This window comes from Solanum lycopersicum, chromosome 8, assembly GCF_036512215.1.
Source record: "Solanum lycopersicum chromosome 8, SLM_r2.1".
In the NCBI taxonomy this organism is placed as follows: Eukaryota; Viridiplantae; Streptophyta; class Magnoliopsida; order Solanales; family Solanaceae; genus Solanum; species Solanum lycopersicum.
The window spans coordinates 66,792,068-66,808,872 of NC_090807.1; the positions used below are offsets into that span (position 1 = coordinate 66,792,068).

At 27.0% G+C, this 16,805-nt stretch overlaps 2 protein-coding genes across 2 annotated transcripts; one reads left to right on the forward strand and one right to left on the reverse strand.

Annotated features, from left to right (window-relative positions):
- Positions 1-947: 947 nt before the first annotated feature.
- LOC101245784 (probable WRKY transcription factor 29) lies at positions 948-6,603 on the forward strand. The gene is made up of 3 exons (XM_004245516.5): positions 948-4,827; positions 5,077-5,190; positions 5,996-6,603. Exons 1-3 carry the CDS (start codon positions 4,493-4,495, stop codon positions 6,465-6,467), a joined length of 921 nt encoding a protein of 306 aa, XP_004245564.1. The 5' UTR covers positions 948-4,492; the 3' UTR covers positions 6,468-6,603.
- Positions 6,604-8,581: 1,978 nt separating this feature from the next.
- Positions 8,582-12,044, reverse strand: Cel1 (endo-1,4-beta-glucanase). Its single transcript, NM_001247933.2, is given in 8 exon segments — positions 8,582-9,094; positions 9,273-9,439; positions 9,553-9,661; positions 10,367-10,519; positions 10,619-10,696; positions 10,787-10,987; positions 11,478-11,690; positions 11,775-12,044. Coding segments are annotated over 8 exon segments (1,506 nt in total). The 5' UTR covers positions 11,976-12,044; the 3' UTR covers positions 8,582-8,710.
- Between the last annotated feature and the right edge of the window lie 4,761 nt (positions 12,045-16,805).

The window sequence follows — 16,805 nt, forward strand, 5'->3', positions numbered from 1 at the left end:
TCTTGATTATAGTACATTTATACTTATCAAAAAAAATTTAGCATTATTTCTTAATGTGCATTTTATTTGTGGTTAATTTTTATTTTTTTGAATTGCGTTTAGATTTTATGTGTAGCAAATAAAATATTCTGGTACTAAACATCACAAGCCACTGCCAAACTATATTACATAGCCCGGCTTCAAATTGACTTCATATCAACCTCTTTTATCAGTATGTGTTGAGTATTTTTGCATAATTTAATATTGATGTAACAATATTTTTAAAGAATTCGAGCAATATAGTTTAAAGTAGCTTTCTTTTACTTTTGGTGCAGTTGTGCCATAAAAGAGGTAACAAGCATCAACGATATGTTCAACTGTAAAATGATATCAACTGATATAGTTGATAACATATATACAATTTTGAATTCCAAAAGTAGCTCAAAGAATGTGTTATAGACATCCTGCTAAAATACAAAATAATTTTTTTAGCTTCAACAAATATATTTTAACAGAGAGTGTTAAAATTTTTACCGACATTAATTAATTATTATTGAATTCAATTATGTCGTTGTAGACTTTAATAAGTACTTCTAAAACATATATGACAATACTTAAACTAATATCATTAATTATTGTTGCTAAATGTCATTTTTGGTATAGTGACACTTGCATTTTAGTGTGTGCCTATATAGCAAATGTAGAGTATCTTCAAATCATCGACAATTTCTTTCCTTCCAAATTCTCCATAATAATTCCTCCGTTCATAAATATTTGACAAATATATTAAAAATAAGTGTCCAAAATTATTTATCAATTTAAATAATTAAAAATTAATTAATTAATTAATTTTTTTCAATTTTATTCTTAATAATTACTTCATTTTATTCCATTTAAAAAGTACGTAGACTTTGATAATACATGACCCTCTCAGCCTAAATGATTACCAGTAGATTGACCAAAGTCCAAACAGAGACAACTAACTACTGTAATGTTTGAACCAAATAAAAAAATAACAACCTTTGAGCTTCGAAATTAGCACAGTAAAAAAATAAATTAAAAATTAAAAATTATTGCGTATGAGTTAAATATTGTGCATTATACACATATACATGTATTTATCTCATAATCCTAAGTAAAGAGTATTCAGCTAAACCCGCTATAAAAAACCAAAATTAGTCAGTACTACCACTGTTTCATTTACATGTGATGCGAATTCTAGGGTTCTTTTCATTGGCTTTTATAAATTTTCTAGACACGTAGTCAAGTCAATTAATTGTGTGACACTTGAAAAATGGGTGAGTGAGTTAGAAATTGTTCAAAAATTAACGACTATTTATGTTTTCATTTCAAGTTTTGCGGTGGCATATTACTCTCTTCGTATGATATTATTTGTCATGGTTTTTATTTTTAGAGTTAAATTATGAAAATTTTGATTAACATTTTAAGATGTATTTTTTCATCATATTAATATGTAAAAAAATTGCAATTTACACTACTTTTCATATAGTTTTAGAATATTTAATTTTTTTGTTTAAAATATAGAATTAATATGATTTAATTTAACATTGAAAATTAGTTAAATTGACTTTCATAAAACATAATATGACAAACAATTCCGGAGGAAGCATAATTTATCTTTAAAAATTAGTTAAATTTTTTACGATGAGATTTTTTTTCTTCAAAATAATCCTATTTAACGTGACATAAGGGTCTTTACATGAGAAATTACCTACAAATTGAGAAATATCCTCTCTTTTTTTTTTCTTCAAAAATAAAATAAAATAATTTCCTTTATTAGCTCACAGAATCCCACTTTTTAGATTATTTCTTCATCTTATCTTACAAGAAAGTAGTGTCATCTCTTTCTTGAAAATTCTGTAGGGTATATAGTAGTCACATCTTAAATATATAAAAACTCTAGGCATGACTAACTCATGTCAAGTTGTTTGATTTATATGACTAAACAAATATCACTACACGACCGAGTTGTGATAAGATAGATAAAATAAAATACGAGATTACAATTTTAAAAATAATGACATCAAAATTTTAGCCCCTTTAAGCTTTAAATTGATAATCTAAATACATTGCATAACTTTTTAAGAAAAAAGACAAATGTGAATCTATATCGTGTGGCCTGACGCAAAATTCTACTTCCTCTACCTTGGAATTCTTTTATCGTTAACTAGTTAAGGTTTTGATTTCAAATTCTAAGACTGAAAAATAATCAAGTAGAGAGTGTTTGTCCCTTTATAATAAGTTTTATATACATAACGTAAATATAATTTATCCATGATCGAAATAAATATTAAATATCGAACGAAGAATTAAGAAAATATAAAAAAATTTAAAAGCAAGTTGTGCGTGAAATATTGAATATGTACTACCGACTGATGTGAAGTTTTCTTATAATAAGAAAAAAAAAACACGGTTTCTTTTCATCTACTAGTTGCTTTGATAATTCAGTCCTCAACTCCATAAAAATGAGCTTTCAAATCTTTTCAATTTCTTTTCATTTTACCCCCACTACCCTCTATAGTCCACCCCACCCTACAAACCTAAAATACATATATTTTTATGGAACTGGTCGCCCATTCGATTAAATTTAATAGATTTTGTTTAAACATTGTATGTGCATTTAAAAATTAAAAATTCAAAACTCAGTTACATCATTATTGTAAAAGCTTAGAATCTATTACATTGAAATTCTGACAGCGCCTCTAATTATATACGTATATAAATGATACACCTATTTACGCGATGAGATTATACGTAGGAGTATATTTACTAATAGGTGTATGTAGAAAATACTGAATAATTTAGGCATGGTAACCCCCATAAATAGTGGTCCTTTTTATTAAAAAAATGTGTAGGGGTGGAAGATTCATTTTTAATTTGTATTTATTCAAAGTTCCCTATAGTTCACGCAATATATCGTTACTAAATAATTATTTTTATACATAATGCAAGTTGCTCGCGTGCTACTATTTTCTTTGTTTATTTCGTCCTTATGGGGTCATGCTTACGTTGATAATAATTGAGTCATTCAATATTAAATATCTAAGGGTATGTTTGGTATATTTTTTTAATTTTTTTTTTTTATGTTCAGTTATATAACATCAAAAAATAAGTTTACTTTAAAATGATAAAAATGACTTTTCTATAAAAGTAGAAAAGCAAATTACACGAATGATATTTCACAAATTATTTGTATTTTCCTCAGCACGAACACAACGTACCCCAATGTGGACTTTTTGGGAGCCAATTCCATTTTATGTTTCAATATTAATATATTAATTCTTCTCAAAATATAATTTAACAAGTATGCAAAATATAATAATTGAAAAAAAAAACTTATTTATTGTATGTTAGGTTAGTTGTCTTTTTCTTATTAACTAAAAAATAAATACTTAAGATTGCTAATTCTCTCCTTTTTTTCCCCTTACATATGAATGATGTGCAAGAACATTATTATAATCTAAATTAACATGATTCATGACAGAGATTTAATTTTGAATAATAGACAAACCATAAATCTGTTAAAGATAAGTATATACCGGACATATCTCTTTATTCTTTTCCTTTTAAGGACATTTTTTTTTCTTTTAAAAAAGACACCTATTTATTTTTAATTTTCCAATCGGATGTTTCATATTTATACTAATGTCTAGTTAAATTTAAATTCATACTGTATATATGAATAAATAAAATCCATGAAATTCAACAACGCTTGAGTTTTCTTAAGTAAGAATATTATAATAAACATTAATTGTATATCATAACGAGTCTGATTTTAACACCATTTAAAAAAAATAATCCTTAAATTTAACTAATTAACTCGAACCTAAAAACTAGATCATAATTATACTAATAAGGAAAAAATGAACACTCAAAACATTATTGTTTGTAACTTCCACCTTATTCACAAGTAGAAAGTTTCTATTGCCCCTTTTATATTTGCCAATGGGGCTAACACCCTAATTAAAAATGTCTAAAACAAAACAAGCTGGCTAATTCTTTAAATACTTTAATTTTTATTGATATGTAATTTAAGTATAAACTAATCATATATTATGCCATAAACTATATATACAACTCTTAATTTAATGAAAGGCCAAACTAATTAGATTTTTTAAAAATAAAATAAAATTTTGCTGAAAAAATCATTTAAGTACGTAGGATATTTGATCACTTTAGTCAACAAATGAGAACTAATTAGCCAAAAATTAAGACAAACGCGTGTATAATTTACCCTAATTAGCTTCCGCTGTCGTTACCCTTTGACTTTGTAATTAAGTCAACTAAATAAATCCATCATAAAATAAATAAATAAAAATAGCTTGTGTGTAAAGAGAGAAAAAAAAAAGCTGCTGATTTAAATAATATTTTTAGTCTTTAAATACCACTCAAACTTCATATTTTTAGCTATCAAAAAAGTCAGCGCCATTATTACTATTTCAATTTTTTTGTTCTCTTTTTCTTCTTTTTTTTTTTAATTTTATTTTAGCTTATGATGATAATGGATTGGGGTCTTCAAGCTGTTGTTATTGGATCATCAAGTTCATATAGTGCTAATAATATTGATTTTTCTCCAAAATTGGATTTTCAAGAAAGTGATCATCAATATTTATCTTTTTCACATGAGATGAAAAAAGAGTTTTTTATTAGTGATGAATTAGAAGAACTTTACAAGCCATTTTATCATGTTGATGGTGGACAAAATATGTTGATGGGATCTTCAATCTCATTAATTCCCAAAGAAATTATTAAAGAAGAGAAGAGAGAAGAAGAGCAACAACAAGTGGTGGCTCCTACTAGTACATATGTACCTAAGTACAAAAAAAGGTGAGGAATATTCATTGTGTATGTACATATCTTTCTTAACTGGTATGTTCGAGTCAGCTTGGTTACACGTTCTACTATCTTTTATCAACATAGATATCAGATGACTCTGTCTGTCGACAACACTAAAAATCATCTGATACTTTTATCTCTACTGAAATTTGAATATCGAATTTCAACGATGGTTAACCTATTTTATGTGATTTGGTTGAATATATGTGTGATGTTTAATTTGTTTGATCTTTTTTATAGGAAAAATGAACAAAAGAGAGTGGTGCTTCAGTTAAAAGCAGATGATCTTTCTTCTGATAAATGGGCTTGGAGAAAATATGGTCAAAAACCCATTAAAGGCTCTCCTTATCCAAGGTAATAATAAATTAATTTTCTCTAAACAACTTTTTATTGAATTATAATCTCTCTTTGACCCTTTTATTAAATGTTAAGAAATTAGAGTCTAATTCATCCCAAAAGTTAGTTAAAAGGTAAGTATTGATCAAAATCATATGAAAAAAAAACATTTTTTGTTTACCACAAATGATATGAGATCCTTAGGTTGAATATCTCGATAGTAGATAATATAATATGGTATCTTAATATCGAATAAATCAAGAATTCAAATAAGTCTAGCTTTGATTTCTTTATATCAATCTCAAAAATCAGCTTAAAAATGAATTGCTCAATATTATATAAAAATGACTAATTTTTCTTTCACAACGGAACATAGATTCATCCATTTTTCTAAATATAATGTATCATTTTCTCTTTTTAAAAAAAGAAGGAAAAACATCTCAATGTTGTTTTATTTATCTTTTTTTTTTTGTAAATAATAATAAAAATATGAGTAGTCATAATTTATACACGTTTTGAATTCTTTTGTTTTCTGACGTGGAATTTATAAAGTAGCAAAACATTGACACAACATATAAACATATGAGTATATCACGGGTAGAATTAATGACCTTTCAATCATTTGTATTTTCTTAGCACCTTACACACAGTTCATACTTGATTAATGTGAAAAAAATAATTTTTATGATTTTATCGTTACAGTGAGTAAAATTCAGTTGTTTTTAATGTGACGAAAGTGATTTGTAATTTCGGTTCGTGAACGATTGAACGATTGATCTTCAGCTCAAAATAATAACGTCGTATTTTTTTTTTTTAATAACAGGAGTTATTATAGGTGCAGCAGTTCAAAGGGATGTTTAGCAAGAAAACAAGTAGAACAAAGTTGTACTGAAAATGGAACTTTTATTGTGACATATACAGCTGAACATAATCATAGTCAGCCAACACGTAGAAATTCTCTAGCTGGTACTATAAAAAGCAAATTTCCAAATTCAAAAAACACTAATATTAAAAAAAATATTGTGAAAGATGAAAAAATTTCAAGTCCACATGGTTCAACATCAAATAATAATTTAGGTTTTTCTCCAGAAACACTTATGATCGATGAATTTCAAGAAATCGAAATGAATGATCATGAAGAAATCAAAAATATGTTTGAAGGAAGTGATGAAAATGAATGTGTTTCAATTCAAGAAATGTTTGATGGAGATTTCTTTGCTGGTCTTGAAGATATTCATGATGGATTTACTTCTTCTTTTGGATGTAATAATTCTACATTTCCATTTTCTTTTTGATCATGTAATATATGTACTAGAATCCTTTTTTTTTCTTCTTTTTTTTTTGTAGAAATTATATAATCCATTAGGGAAAAAAAAAAGATGTATAAGAGATTAATTAGCAATATATATGAACCTTTTTCTTTTACAAAAAGTTTAATTTCCAAACGAATAATTTTGCATAGAACTTTGGTAGGTGAAAGATGTAATTAGCAAAATGAGGTATGAAGCGATCTCAGTAGACTAGCAAAGAAAGAGTGACGTAGACTACTGGAGGTCATTCGAAAGGACTTCGTATAATTTTGAAGCATAACATTGTGGTTGTTCCTTCTCCTTTCGATTGACTGGCTTTATGCCTATTCTTACCGCGAAAAAGGAGTTCTAGAGAAATCTTTCATTCATATCTATTTTGATTTTTTAGTACTGTTTATAATACGTGTAACTATTTCTTATCATATATATACATATGTATTTTGATCATATTGATAAACGAGTTAATTGTATATCCACAATTTTTCCTAACTAAAACCTTTTCTAACTCAAATGTAGGTGAACAGTTCTCACCTTCACCAAATATTAGTAAAAAAATATAAATGATGAAATTAGGCTCGAGTGAAATCTCGGTGACAAGTATCAGTACAAGGATTTAATGTGAGTTTTTTTTTTAAAAAAATAAAATCTAGTGGCATTCTCCTGAAGAATTAGCCTCATGTAGGTTACAAGTAGTTAGCAGGAAGGGGATTCTCTTTCGAAATACGAGTTTAGTGGAATTCAGTAATTTCAATTCAAATTTTATATTAATTTTTAAAAAATTCAAATTCAAATTTATAAACTTTAAATTCTGACTCCATCCTTATAATAATACAGTGAGATGTCACACTCCAAGACCGTGAGATATATCGTTCGTTTTGATCTAATAAATTTGATAAATTTGTCTTTTCGATTACACTTTATTATTGAGATAAATGCACATTATAATATGAATTTGTCTTATTCCTTACAAATTCTAGGGTTTCTCTCTATTTCAATATGTAATTCATTTAAAATGTCACGTGAATGGGATGTAACACTTAGATTACACATTTGCTCAAATCTAATAATTTAAATTTAAATTTTATATTTCATTTTAAAAAATCCTTAAATATTTACAAGTTATTAATTCAAAATTATTACAACAAATAATTGAAATTTTAAATTTCATCTCTATTTTTACATCCTATTATATAAGCTTGTCGGTTCTTATAAGTTATAGAAATTACTTGTAAGACTTTTCAATTAATTAGATGTCATCATTCCTAGTACGCGTGGATGTCGATAAATATGCACGTATCTGTTATTTTCATTGTTGAAGTCGTTTACTACTACTATTTGTTTTCGTCGTTATCTATAAATATAATACAATGAATAAAATTATTTAATTTTTAATTAAAAATTTTGAGTTTAAATTCCTTCTCTGCAGCACAAATTAAAATTAATCTAATTTTAATATAAATATTTAACCTCAAATTAAAAAAAGATTTGGTCAACAATTTGGGCCACAACTATTATGAGTAACTTTGTACAGTAAGGCGAAGACTTCGTCAGCATAAAACACTATTAGGGGTAGTTTGGTATGTTGCATAAATGTGCATAGTTTTAGAATAAAATTTTTACAAGTACAATTTTATATTTTATTTGATTATTAATCATGATATAAGTTATACAGAAATATAATTTCTATGGAGCTAAATTATCTTGTTAAAAGGTGGAATATAAGATTAATTATCTCGAAAGAAAAAAATTAAGGTATTTTTGAAGCAAATATTTTTATTTTTTCATTTAGGAGTATATAAAGTCAGAACAATTGATCTCAAATAACTAATTTTAGTATAACTTATCTTCAAATCAAACAATCTTTTATTTTATGTGTTCCTTTTTTAATTGATCTGACTTGACATTCGCTCTCGAATTGAAATTATTTTTTTGGAGTTTATTTTATCAAATTATATTTATTTATTATGCTTCAAAATTCTAAGTTTGAGTATATTTTATGTGTAATAAAAGGGGGGGGGGGGATGAGAGAAACAATATATATTATTTTTAGCATATATGACAAGTGAAAAGGACGGATAAGCATCTAAACACATGAGTTTGATACATTTTTGATATTTATTTATTTCTATTATGTAATATTTATAGCTTCATACATTTATGATAATTCATTATATGTACATATATTTATCAATAATTGCATGACATTCACTTCTTTACTAATTTATCTATCACATAAAACCTGTTTTGTTAAATTGTGAATTAATTTCCCCATAGTGTTCTCCTTCTTTGGTTTGATCAATCAAAGCGGCCACGGACCCTATAAATGCTGCATTCATATAAGTCGTGGGTTCAGAATGAGAGTAATCTGATCGCGAATCAATAAATTGGTCCCCGGAATTAGGCCCACCGACGATCGCACCGACATGTGTGTTAGGGTTTGGATTGTTAGAATTGTACCATGAACTATAGCCATCGTTGCACCCCACCCTAGTTGGATGGTTATAAATTGAAGGGAGTGATGAGGCTCTATGGTGAAGTTTTGTTGGATATTTGTTGCCAAATCCCACCATGTATGACATTTTGAGTGGATTGTTTCCAAGTATGTAGTCAACCTGAAAAAATTAACGAGTTTAAGTTTCATTTATCGATATGTATAAAAAATATATATATACAATTAGATAATATAAAAAATAATTTTAAATATCGAAGTATTGATTCGTAACATGGAAAATGGTTAGTGACATATTATAATAATATGTTGGATGTAAAAAATTGTTATGTGCATTTGACCTGTAATTTTGCAAAGGCTTTAATCTTGGATGTGGAAAAATTAACAGATCCACATGTAACTCCTCCTATTCCAGCTGCCTCAAGGACTTTAGTGTACATAAAAAGTACCATAGTGGCACCATTCACATATTGCAAATTGCTACTATCTCTATAATACAAAAGTCCACCTGTAAATTATAAACCATAGTATAAGAAAGTATTATGTTATATTTTAAAATTCAAATATCAAGAAAGTATAGATTCTAAAATTTGAATATTTTCTTCTTCTTTTTTGTTTTACCTGGGGTTGTCTTAATTTGTATAGAGCTACTTTCTGGCATTAATCCACAAATAAATGAATCAGCATCTTTCTTGAATTTTTCCAAATTGCTCTTTCCATTAAGGTATTCCTGATCATAAAAATGTTTAGTAATTTGTACTTGTGATTGTTAAATTTAAATCACACTATGTTGAGCTACTCATAGAAATAGTAAATTTATCACTTATTTAACAAGTTAGTTATCATTTTTATCTAATTATCGATTAATGCTTATCTTAGAGATTTACTGAATTCGTTATATCTGATTGTATAAATGTATTTTACATTATTAATATATAGAATTTAACGTTTTAATTGTCTGAGCCCAAAATATTCTTGACATGGAGTAATATAGTCAGTTTTGGATCAAGCTCACGCGGTTTTTCCTTAAAAGGTCTCTATCTTTTAAGAGATGTAGTTTCTCAATCTTTTGAGCTTATCAGTGTAAGATTTTGTTTGCACATCCAACAATCTCCTCCTCACTATGTGGCCCATCACCACGACTCACGTGTCAATTCCCGAGATTCACTCTATATATTACAAACATTTGCCTTGGTCATACTCTTGATCCTAGTTGAACCTGGACTATGATATCAACTGTTGGGCTAAATCAATCCAAAGTACTTTTAACTCGGTGCAATATTATCTGTGTAGGATTAATTCTGCACGATTTAAGAGATCCTAAACCTTATACATAGCGTTTCAATTCTTGTAGCTATCGACATAAGAATTTATTCGCACACTGATCAACCAGAATAACAAATATAATATTTGAATTCATGTATAAAGGATTGACCTTAGCTAGTAAAGTTTGGGCTCCAGCAAACTTGTCATCCCAACTAAACTCAGAGGCAACTTGACTCCAACCTTGGTTGATTGAAGCATAATTTAAATAATTGTTTCCTCCACCTGCCTTATATAGCCAAGCAGCAGCCCACAACAATTCATCCTATAAAAAATAAATTAATTAAAAACACTAATTAACTTATACTTCAATAAATAAATAAATAATAGTAACAAATGAATAATTTTTGAAATTATTTACAACCTTATAACCTGAGTAGGAACAATAGAATGGACAAGAAGCTTGGTAAGATCCTCTATACTTATCCGCAAATGCAAATAACTGTGCGCCCAAATATCAATTAATTAATAATCTGTTCGATCAAGCTTTTAAAATAAATATTATTTTTTTTTCTAAAAGTTATATGCTTACGGATCTTGATCTTTTTAATAACTTTGTAGAATAGTTGGAATCAATATTTTTGAAAACTATTGAAGCAGCAGCAAAAGCAGCTGCCACGTCAGCTGCCACCTCAGATCCTGGAGAATTTGATGTTATTTTATATAGTGTTCTAGGAGTATCCATGTCTTCTGGTCTTTCCCAACATTGGTGATCTGCATTTCCATCTCCAACCTGTCCATATAATGTATTTGTTAATATTACATAACTCGTTTTAAAGTCAGATTAATTTGAATTCACGTCAAAAAGTTTTACTTTAAAAGGTAAAACGTTTCTTATCAAAAATGATTTCATTTTCAGAATTTGTGCACACCAACATGTTACAAATTAGCTTTTTGGACTCTGGACCGATACTTAACTTCCTGAAGATTTCCTAGTTAAGGATGGAGGAATACTGATAATATAAAAATACAAATGTCGCAAATTCAAAATAAATAAATAATGGTTCTCATTTTTGATACTTTTTAAACTTTTAGACAATATGGTACATGTAATTCGATATTCTATTGTAAAAGAACGATGTCTTAGATTCAAGCGATCTCTTTACTACACAATACAAGAAAAGAATAATTTTCATGCGTTTAACCTTAAGGGAACGAGTTGATGAGCATGGTGTAAACCTAAAATATATAATTTAAAATTTTAAATGAGACGATACACTGACCTGAGTATAGAGAGTTGTACTTGAAGTATGGGCTCGAATTAAGAAATTTGTGCCCCAACGAATTGCATTTTGGAGGTGTACAAGTTGATTTGTTGAAGAGATTTGTGTTTGATATTCAATAGCAGCCCAACTCAACAAGGTTAAAGAATAAGCCATGGGCCATCCAAATTTTACATTGTCACCAGCATCATAGTAGCCTCCAATCAAATTCACCTAATGTATCAAAATATTGAATTTACATAAATTTTTTAAAAAACATATAACTCATACGTCATTCTTTTTTAAATAGATACATACATGTTCAATTATGCCATCGATGAGTGCGGAATCTCCTCTCCATTTGACTCTTTGAGAAACTGGTAATTTTCCAGAACGTTGCCCTTCAAAGAATAAAATAGCTTTGCCAAGTGAATCATTGTAATCTTGAGCAATAATAGGACCAGCCAAAATGCACAAAAAGAATATAACAATAACCCAAATATTCTTTGAACAAGCCATATTGTTATTATTAATTAATTATTATTATTATTTAACATATGGTTTATGACTATTTAATATTATGTTTATGTTAGAAAGTTTGATAATGTTTTGGTGGTATTTATAGGACAATTTTTGACAGTTATAAGAAGCGTAAAATCTGGAAAATGCCCATTATGACATTATGTAATGTTTGTGATAAGTTAGAAAACTATATGCTATATGGTCTACGTGAGACTCAGAAATTATTAATTAAGGGGATGGTATATAACTTAAAATAATTTAAATTAAATATTGAGTTCAGTTTTTATACATATTAAAAAAAAATAATTTTTACACTGTTTTTAGTAATGGAATTAATAATATGAAAAGAAAATGAGGCATGAACATGTTACGATTGAACAACTTATAATAGTAACAATTAAATGTCAAATTAACGAATCGGACTAGACTAGTCATATTTTTATAAACTTATTTTATCATTACTAATACCGTTTAAGCAATCCCAACATTGTGGCAGAGATACCTTAGAGTTAGGGGATTCATTCGAACCCCTTTCGGTGAAAAAAATTATATTATTTATATATGATTAAAATAACTTTTTAGGTATATTTGATATATGTCAACACTCCTCCCTCCACGATTACTTTATGTGTCTATTTATTCTTCCCCTACCCCTCTGATTACTTTATGTGTCTATTTTTTTAGATTTGAACCCTTTATTAAGAATTCTGGCTCCGCTACAATGGGATTCAATTTCATGATTACTTTTGTTCTCTGTGCTCAAGTTACGTGAGGGCATTGCCATATCATAGGAAATTATTGAAGAATTAACTTAAATAACTGCTCAAACAATCGTATATATGAAAAATAACTAACGATTTAGTAAAGATCCCAAATTAAATTGGAGTAGTACTTTTTTAGGAAAAAAAATTCAAAGGGGTCCATATACTAATATTAATGATGGGAGTGTAATTTCCATTTTTTGCCTTATTCATTAACTTTCTTACAACGTCTCTTGTAAGAAAGTTGGAGAAGGAAAATCATTACTAGTAAGTTGCAAAAATGAAAAATATGGCAATGTTAGAATATTCTCCCATTTCCTATTTAAATGTCGTTTTTATTAAGTATAGATGCTCTTAAAATATTTGTTATTTTATACAATTAATATACATTCTTTTTGTTTTATTTATTTATCTACTTTCGATTTAATATATCTATTTTAAAAATAAAATAAAATTGACATAGTTAGTTTACTATTTTATGTCTATTAATTGATATATTTGCAAAACTAATTTATTCATAAAAGAAGTTCTACTTTTTTAAAAAACATTAATTCTCATTATGGTATAATAGGTAAAAGAAAAATATTGTTTTGCTAGATTTGTCAAAAATGACAAGTAAAAAAGGACCGAGGCAATAAATAACACTATTCTTCCTATTTACTCCTGAAAGTTATTAGCTTTGAAAAAAATCAATTTAACCAAAATGGGAAAATTAAAGGGAAAGGGTCAAAAATACTCTCCAACTTTGATTTATTATTTAAATATACCCTCGCCGTTAAAATAAAGTTAATTTTACCCCTCCATTACTAATTTCACCAAATTTACCCCTTATTTGACGAATTGATCCAAATTAATCCGAATTTTTTTAAAAAGCACTATTCCTTATTTTAACCCAATAACCCGATATAACCTGACTCATTCTCCCAAATCTCCTATTCCCATTTACAAATCTCCTATGGCTAAGATTTGGGAGAATGGGTAAATGGGAATAGGAGATTTGAGAGAATGAGCCGGATTATTTTAAATGGAGTCCGGCTATTGGGTTAAAATAAGAAATTTTTTTTCTTCTTTTTTTTACAAAAATCAGATCAATTTGGGTTAATCCATCAAATAAGGGGTAAATTTGGTGAAATTAGTAACGAAAGGGATAAAATTAACTTCATTTTTTAATGGCGAGGGGGATATTTTTGACTCTTTTTCTAGAATTAAATGATTAATTCATATTCATTGGTTATTTTAGTTAATTTATGTTTTCATTTATTGAAAATTTGACTTTAATTAATCTGAAGAATGATTTTCTTGATCTATTCGCTATTGACTTTGCACACTTCTTATGAAACTATAAATAGAAGGGCGATTTTACAATATCACTTTTTGAATATAATAAATACAATACCTAAAATAATGTAATTGGCAAATGACTATAATTAATGACAAGGATTAAATTAGGAACTAAGTGTAAAATCACCCATTAATTTCATAAATTAAACAAGTATCATTTGACATTCCAAAATAGTTATTTGATAATTATTTTTGAACGAAAAAAGTAATTTTTGAAAAACGTAAAATCTAAAATAATGTTATATAAATAGAAACGAAGGAAATAATCATAAGATTCATTTAGTAATTTGCTTTTTTTGGGTGGGGTGGGGGGTGGGGTGGGGGAATATAGATGGATAGCGTAACGATAGAGACCAAAGATGCACGCTTCATTTATGTATAAAAATAAATAAATAATGTTTACGCAAGATCTACATACGGAAATATACCGAACCCATTCCTTAGTGTCTGACTACTCATAGTTACGAATTTGAAAATGATTTCTTATAATCACTTATAAATCATAATAAAAATATTTTTTTATATTTCTGATGTATAAAAATGAAAAATTTCTTATAAAAAAATATAAAACTAAATATAAATTTGTAACAAACTCCCAAATTTAATTCCTACAAAATACAATATAATAGCAAAGTCATATGAAACCATTTTTAGTCGCATTTAATGAATTTAATTTACATAATAATACTCCTTTGTTTCAAAATTTTCTTTTTAATCTATTTTAGGAAAAATGACCCTTTTACTATTTTAAAAATACTTCAATTTCAACTTTTCACATGACATGTTTAAAGTCATAACAAAAAAATATTTTAGACGTCTGACACAACATAACTTTAAATTAGAATCACAAAATTTTTAAAAAATTCTTAAATTTCGTATCAAGTCAAACTAGATCATTTTCTTCAAACGGAGGGTAACATTTATTTTTTGGTCATTACTTATTAATAATTAATATGTGTTTTGATAAATATATAACTGATTATAGTTTAATATTTTTCTTTTTTTACCCATTATAGTTCAAGTATATGAAATTCAAAAAAAGGAAATACTTTATACATTTAATCCATTAACCTTTTTTATTCTTCGAATTTAGTCTTTTCTAGTCTAACAATATTACCTACCGGACAAAAGAGGATCTCATTGAAGAAGGCTAGTGAATTGATGAAATTATTAAGGGTGAAAAGTGAAAACATGAAAAATTACCAAGCAAAATAAAAAAAAAGAAGTGAAAACATGGAAGATTACCAAGCAAAATAAAAAAAAATATAAGATAAAGCGAATAATATAATAAAGTAAGATGATATATATATATATATATATATATATAAACTATAGTATGTAAGACTTCACGAATTAAAGCATGTTATAATTTATTTTGATAAAAGATTACACAGTAAAACTCGTACTCTAAATCTTAAGTACGTGAAAATTCTTCTCATAATCAAAAAAAAGGGAGAAGTATCACCAAATCCAACAAATTAAATTTCCATGTAACTTCCATTGTTTGTCTGATTCATCCTCCTATGACTTTTTGGTAAATAATCCAATTGCCAATATCCTATACCAAATAATGGATATTTGTTTTTTGTGAAAAATGATAGTAAATAAGCAGTGACTTCAAGACTTTCTTTTGCTTTTACTTATACTTATAGTATTTTTATTCATGATTTCACGTATTGCCAATATATGTATTATTATTTCACAATCTAATCAGTATAAAAATAATACACTGTTGATCATGACTCTTAACTTATGTGAATATTATGACTATACTAATACGAGGTTTGACACAAAGGACGAATCGATTGCTCGATGATTGTAATAGGATATATAAAATTTTATTTTTCTTTATAATCAAGTATCTTGATAAATATATATATATATATATATATATATATATATATATATATATATATTATGAAAACACTAAACACTTTCATCTTTAATAATTTTTATGTTATTTTGAATTTTTAGTATAAATATCGAATATCAGACAGTAAGATAATCATTAATTTTATTTATCAAAATCTCTTAGAAACACTCCCTTTCGTTTTGTATATACGTAAATGAGTCTTATATATAATATATTATTACTCTCTTAGTCAATTTTATTACATCAAAAGAAACCATTTATCTTTTTTACTTTTTTTTTTGTAAATTATTACATATATGTAAAAGAGATAATAAAAAAGCACTACAATTGACTAGGTAAAGTTGGGCAGCATTAATAGTGAAGGGTAACACTAATTAGGCGAAGGTAGTTTACATGCATTGACTAGTAAACATTTCATTGTAATTATTTTCACTTTTAATCCCTCAATAATTGAGTCATGCTCTTCTTGGTCCACAAGATCATTTTAATGAACACATAAAACCATGTAGAATTGGTTCATTTATAATTAAAACTAATTTTTGGGTGAGATTATTATAAATCTAATAAATATTTCGCAAACAATATAATTCAACGAATAACTTCATGTGATACTTTAGGCAAAATTAAGTGTTTTTTCTTGTTACGATCAATGGCTCACGTACTAATTTTCGTGATGCTTAAATAAAGTTATAACTGGTCTAGTTCAAATAGTTGAGTGATCTGTGATATGATTTTTGTAGTAGCCATCCAAACTATAACAAGATATATACCTTTCGGGAAGAATCAAAGTAGCAGTCGACCGTCTGACCGTTCGTTTATAATTTTTTTTTTTTAAGTACAAACAGTGTTCAT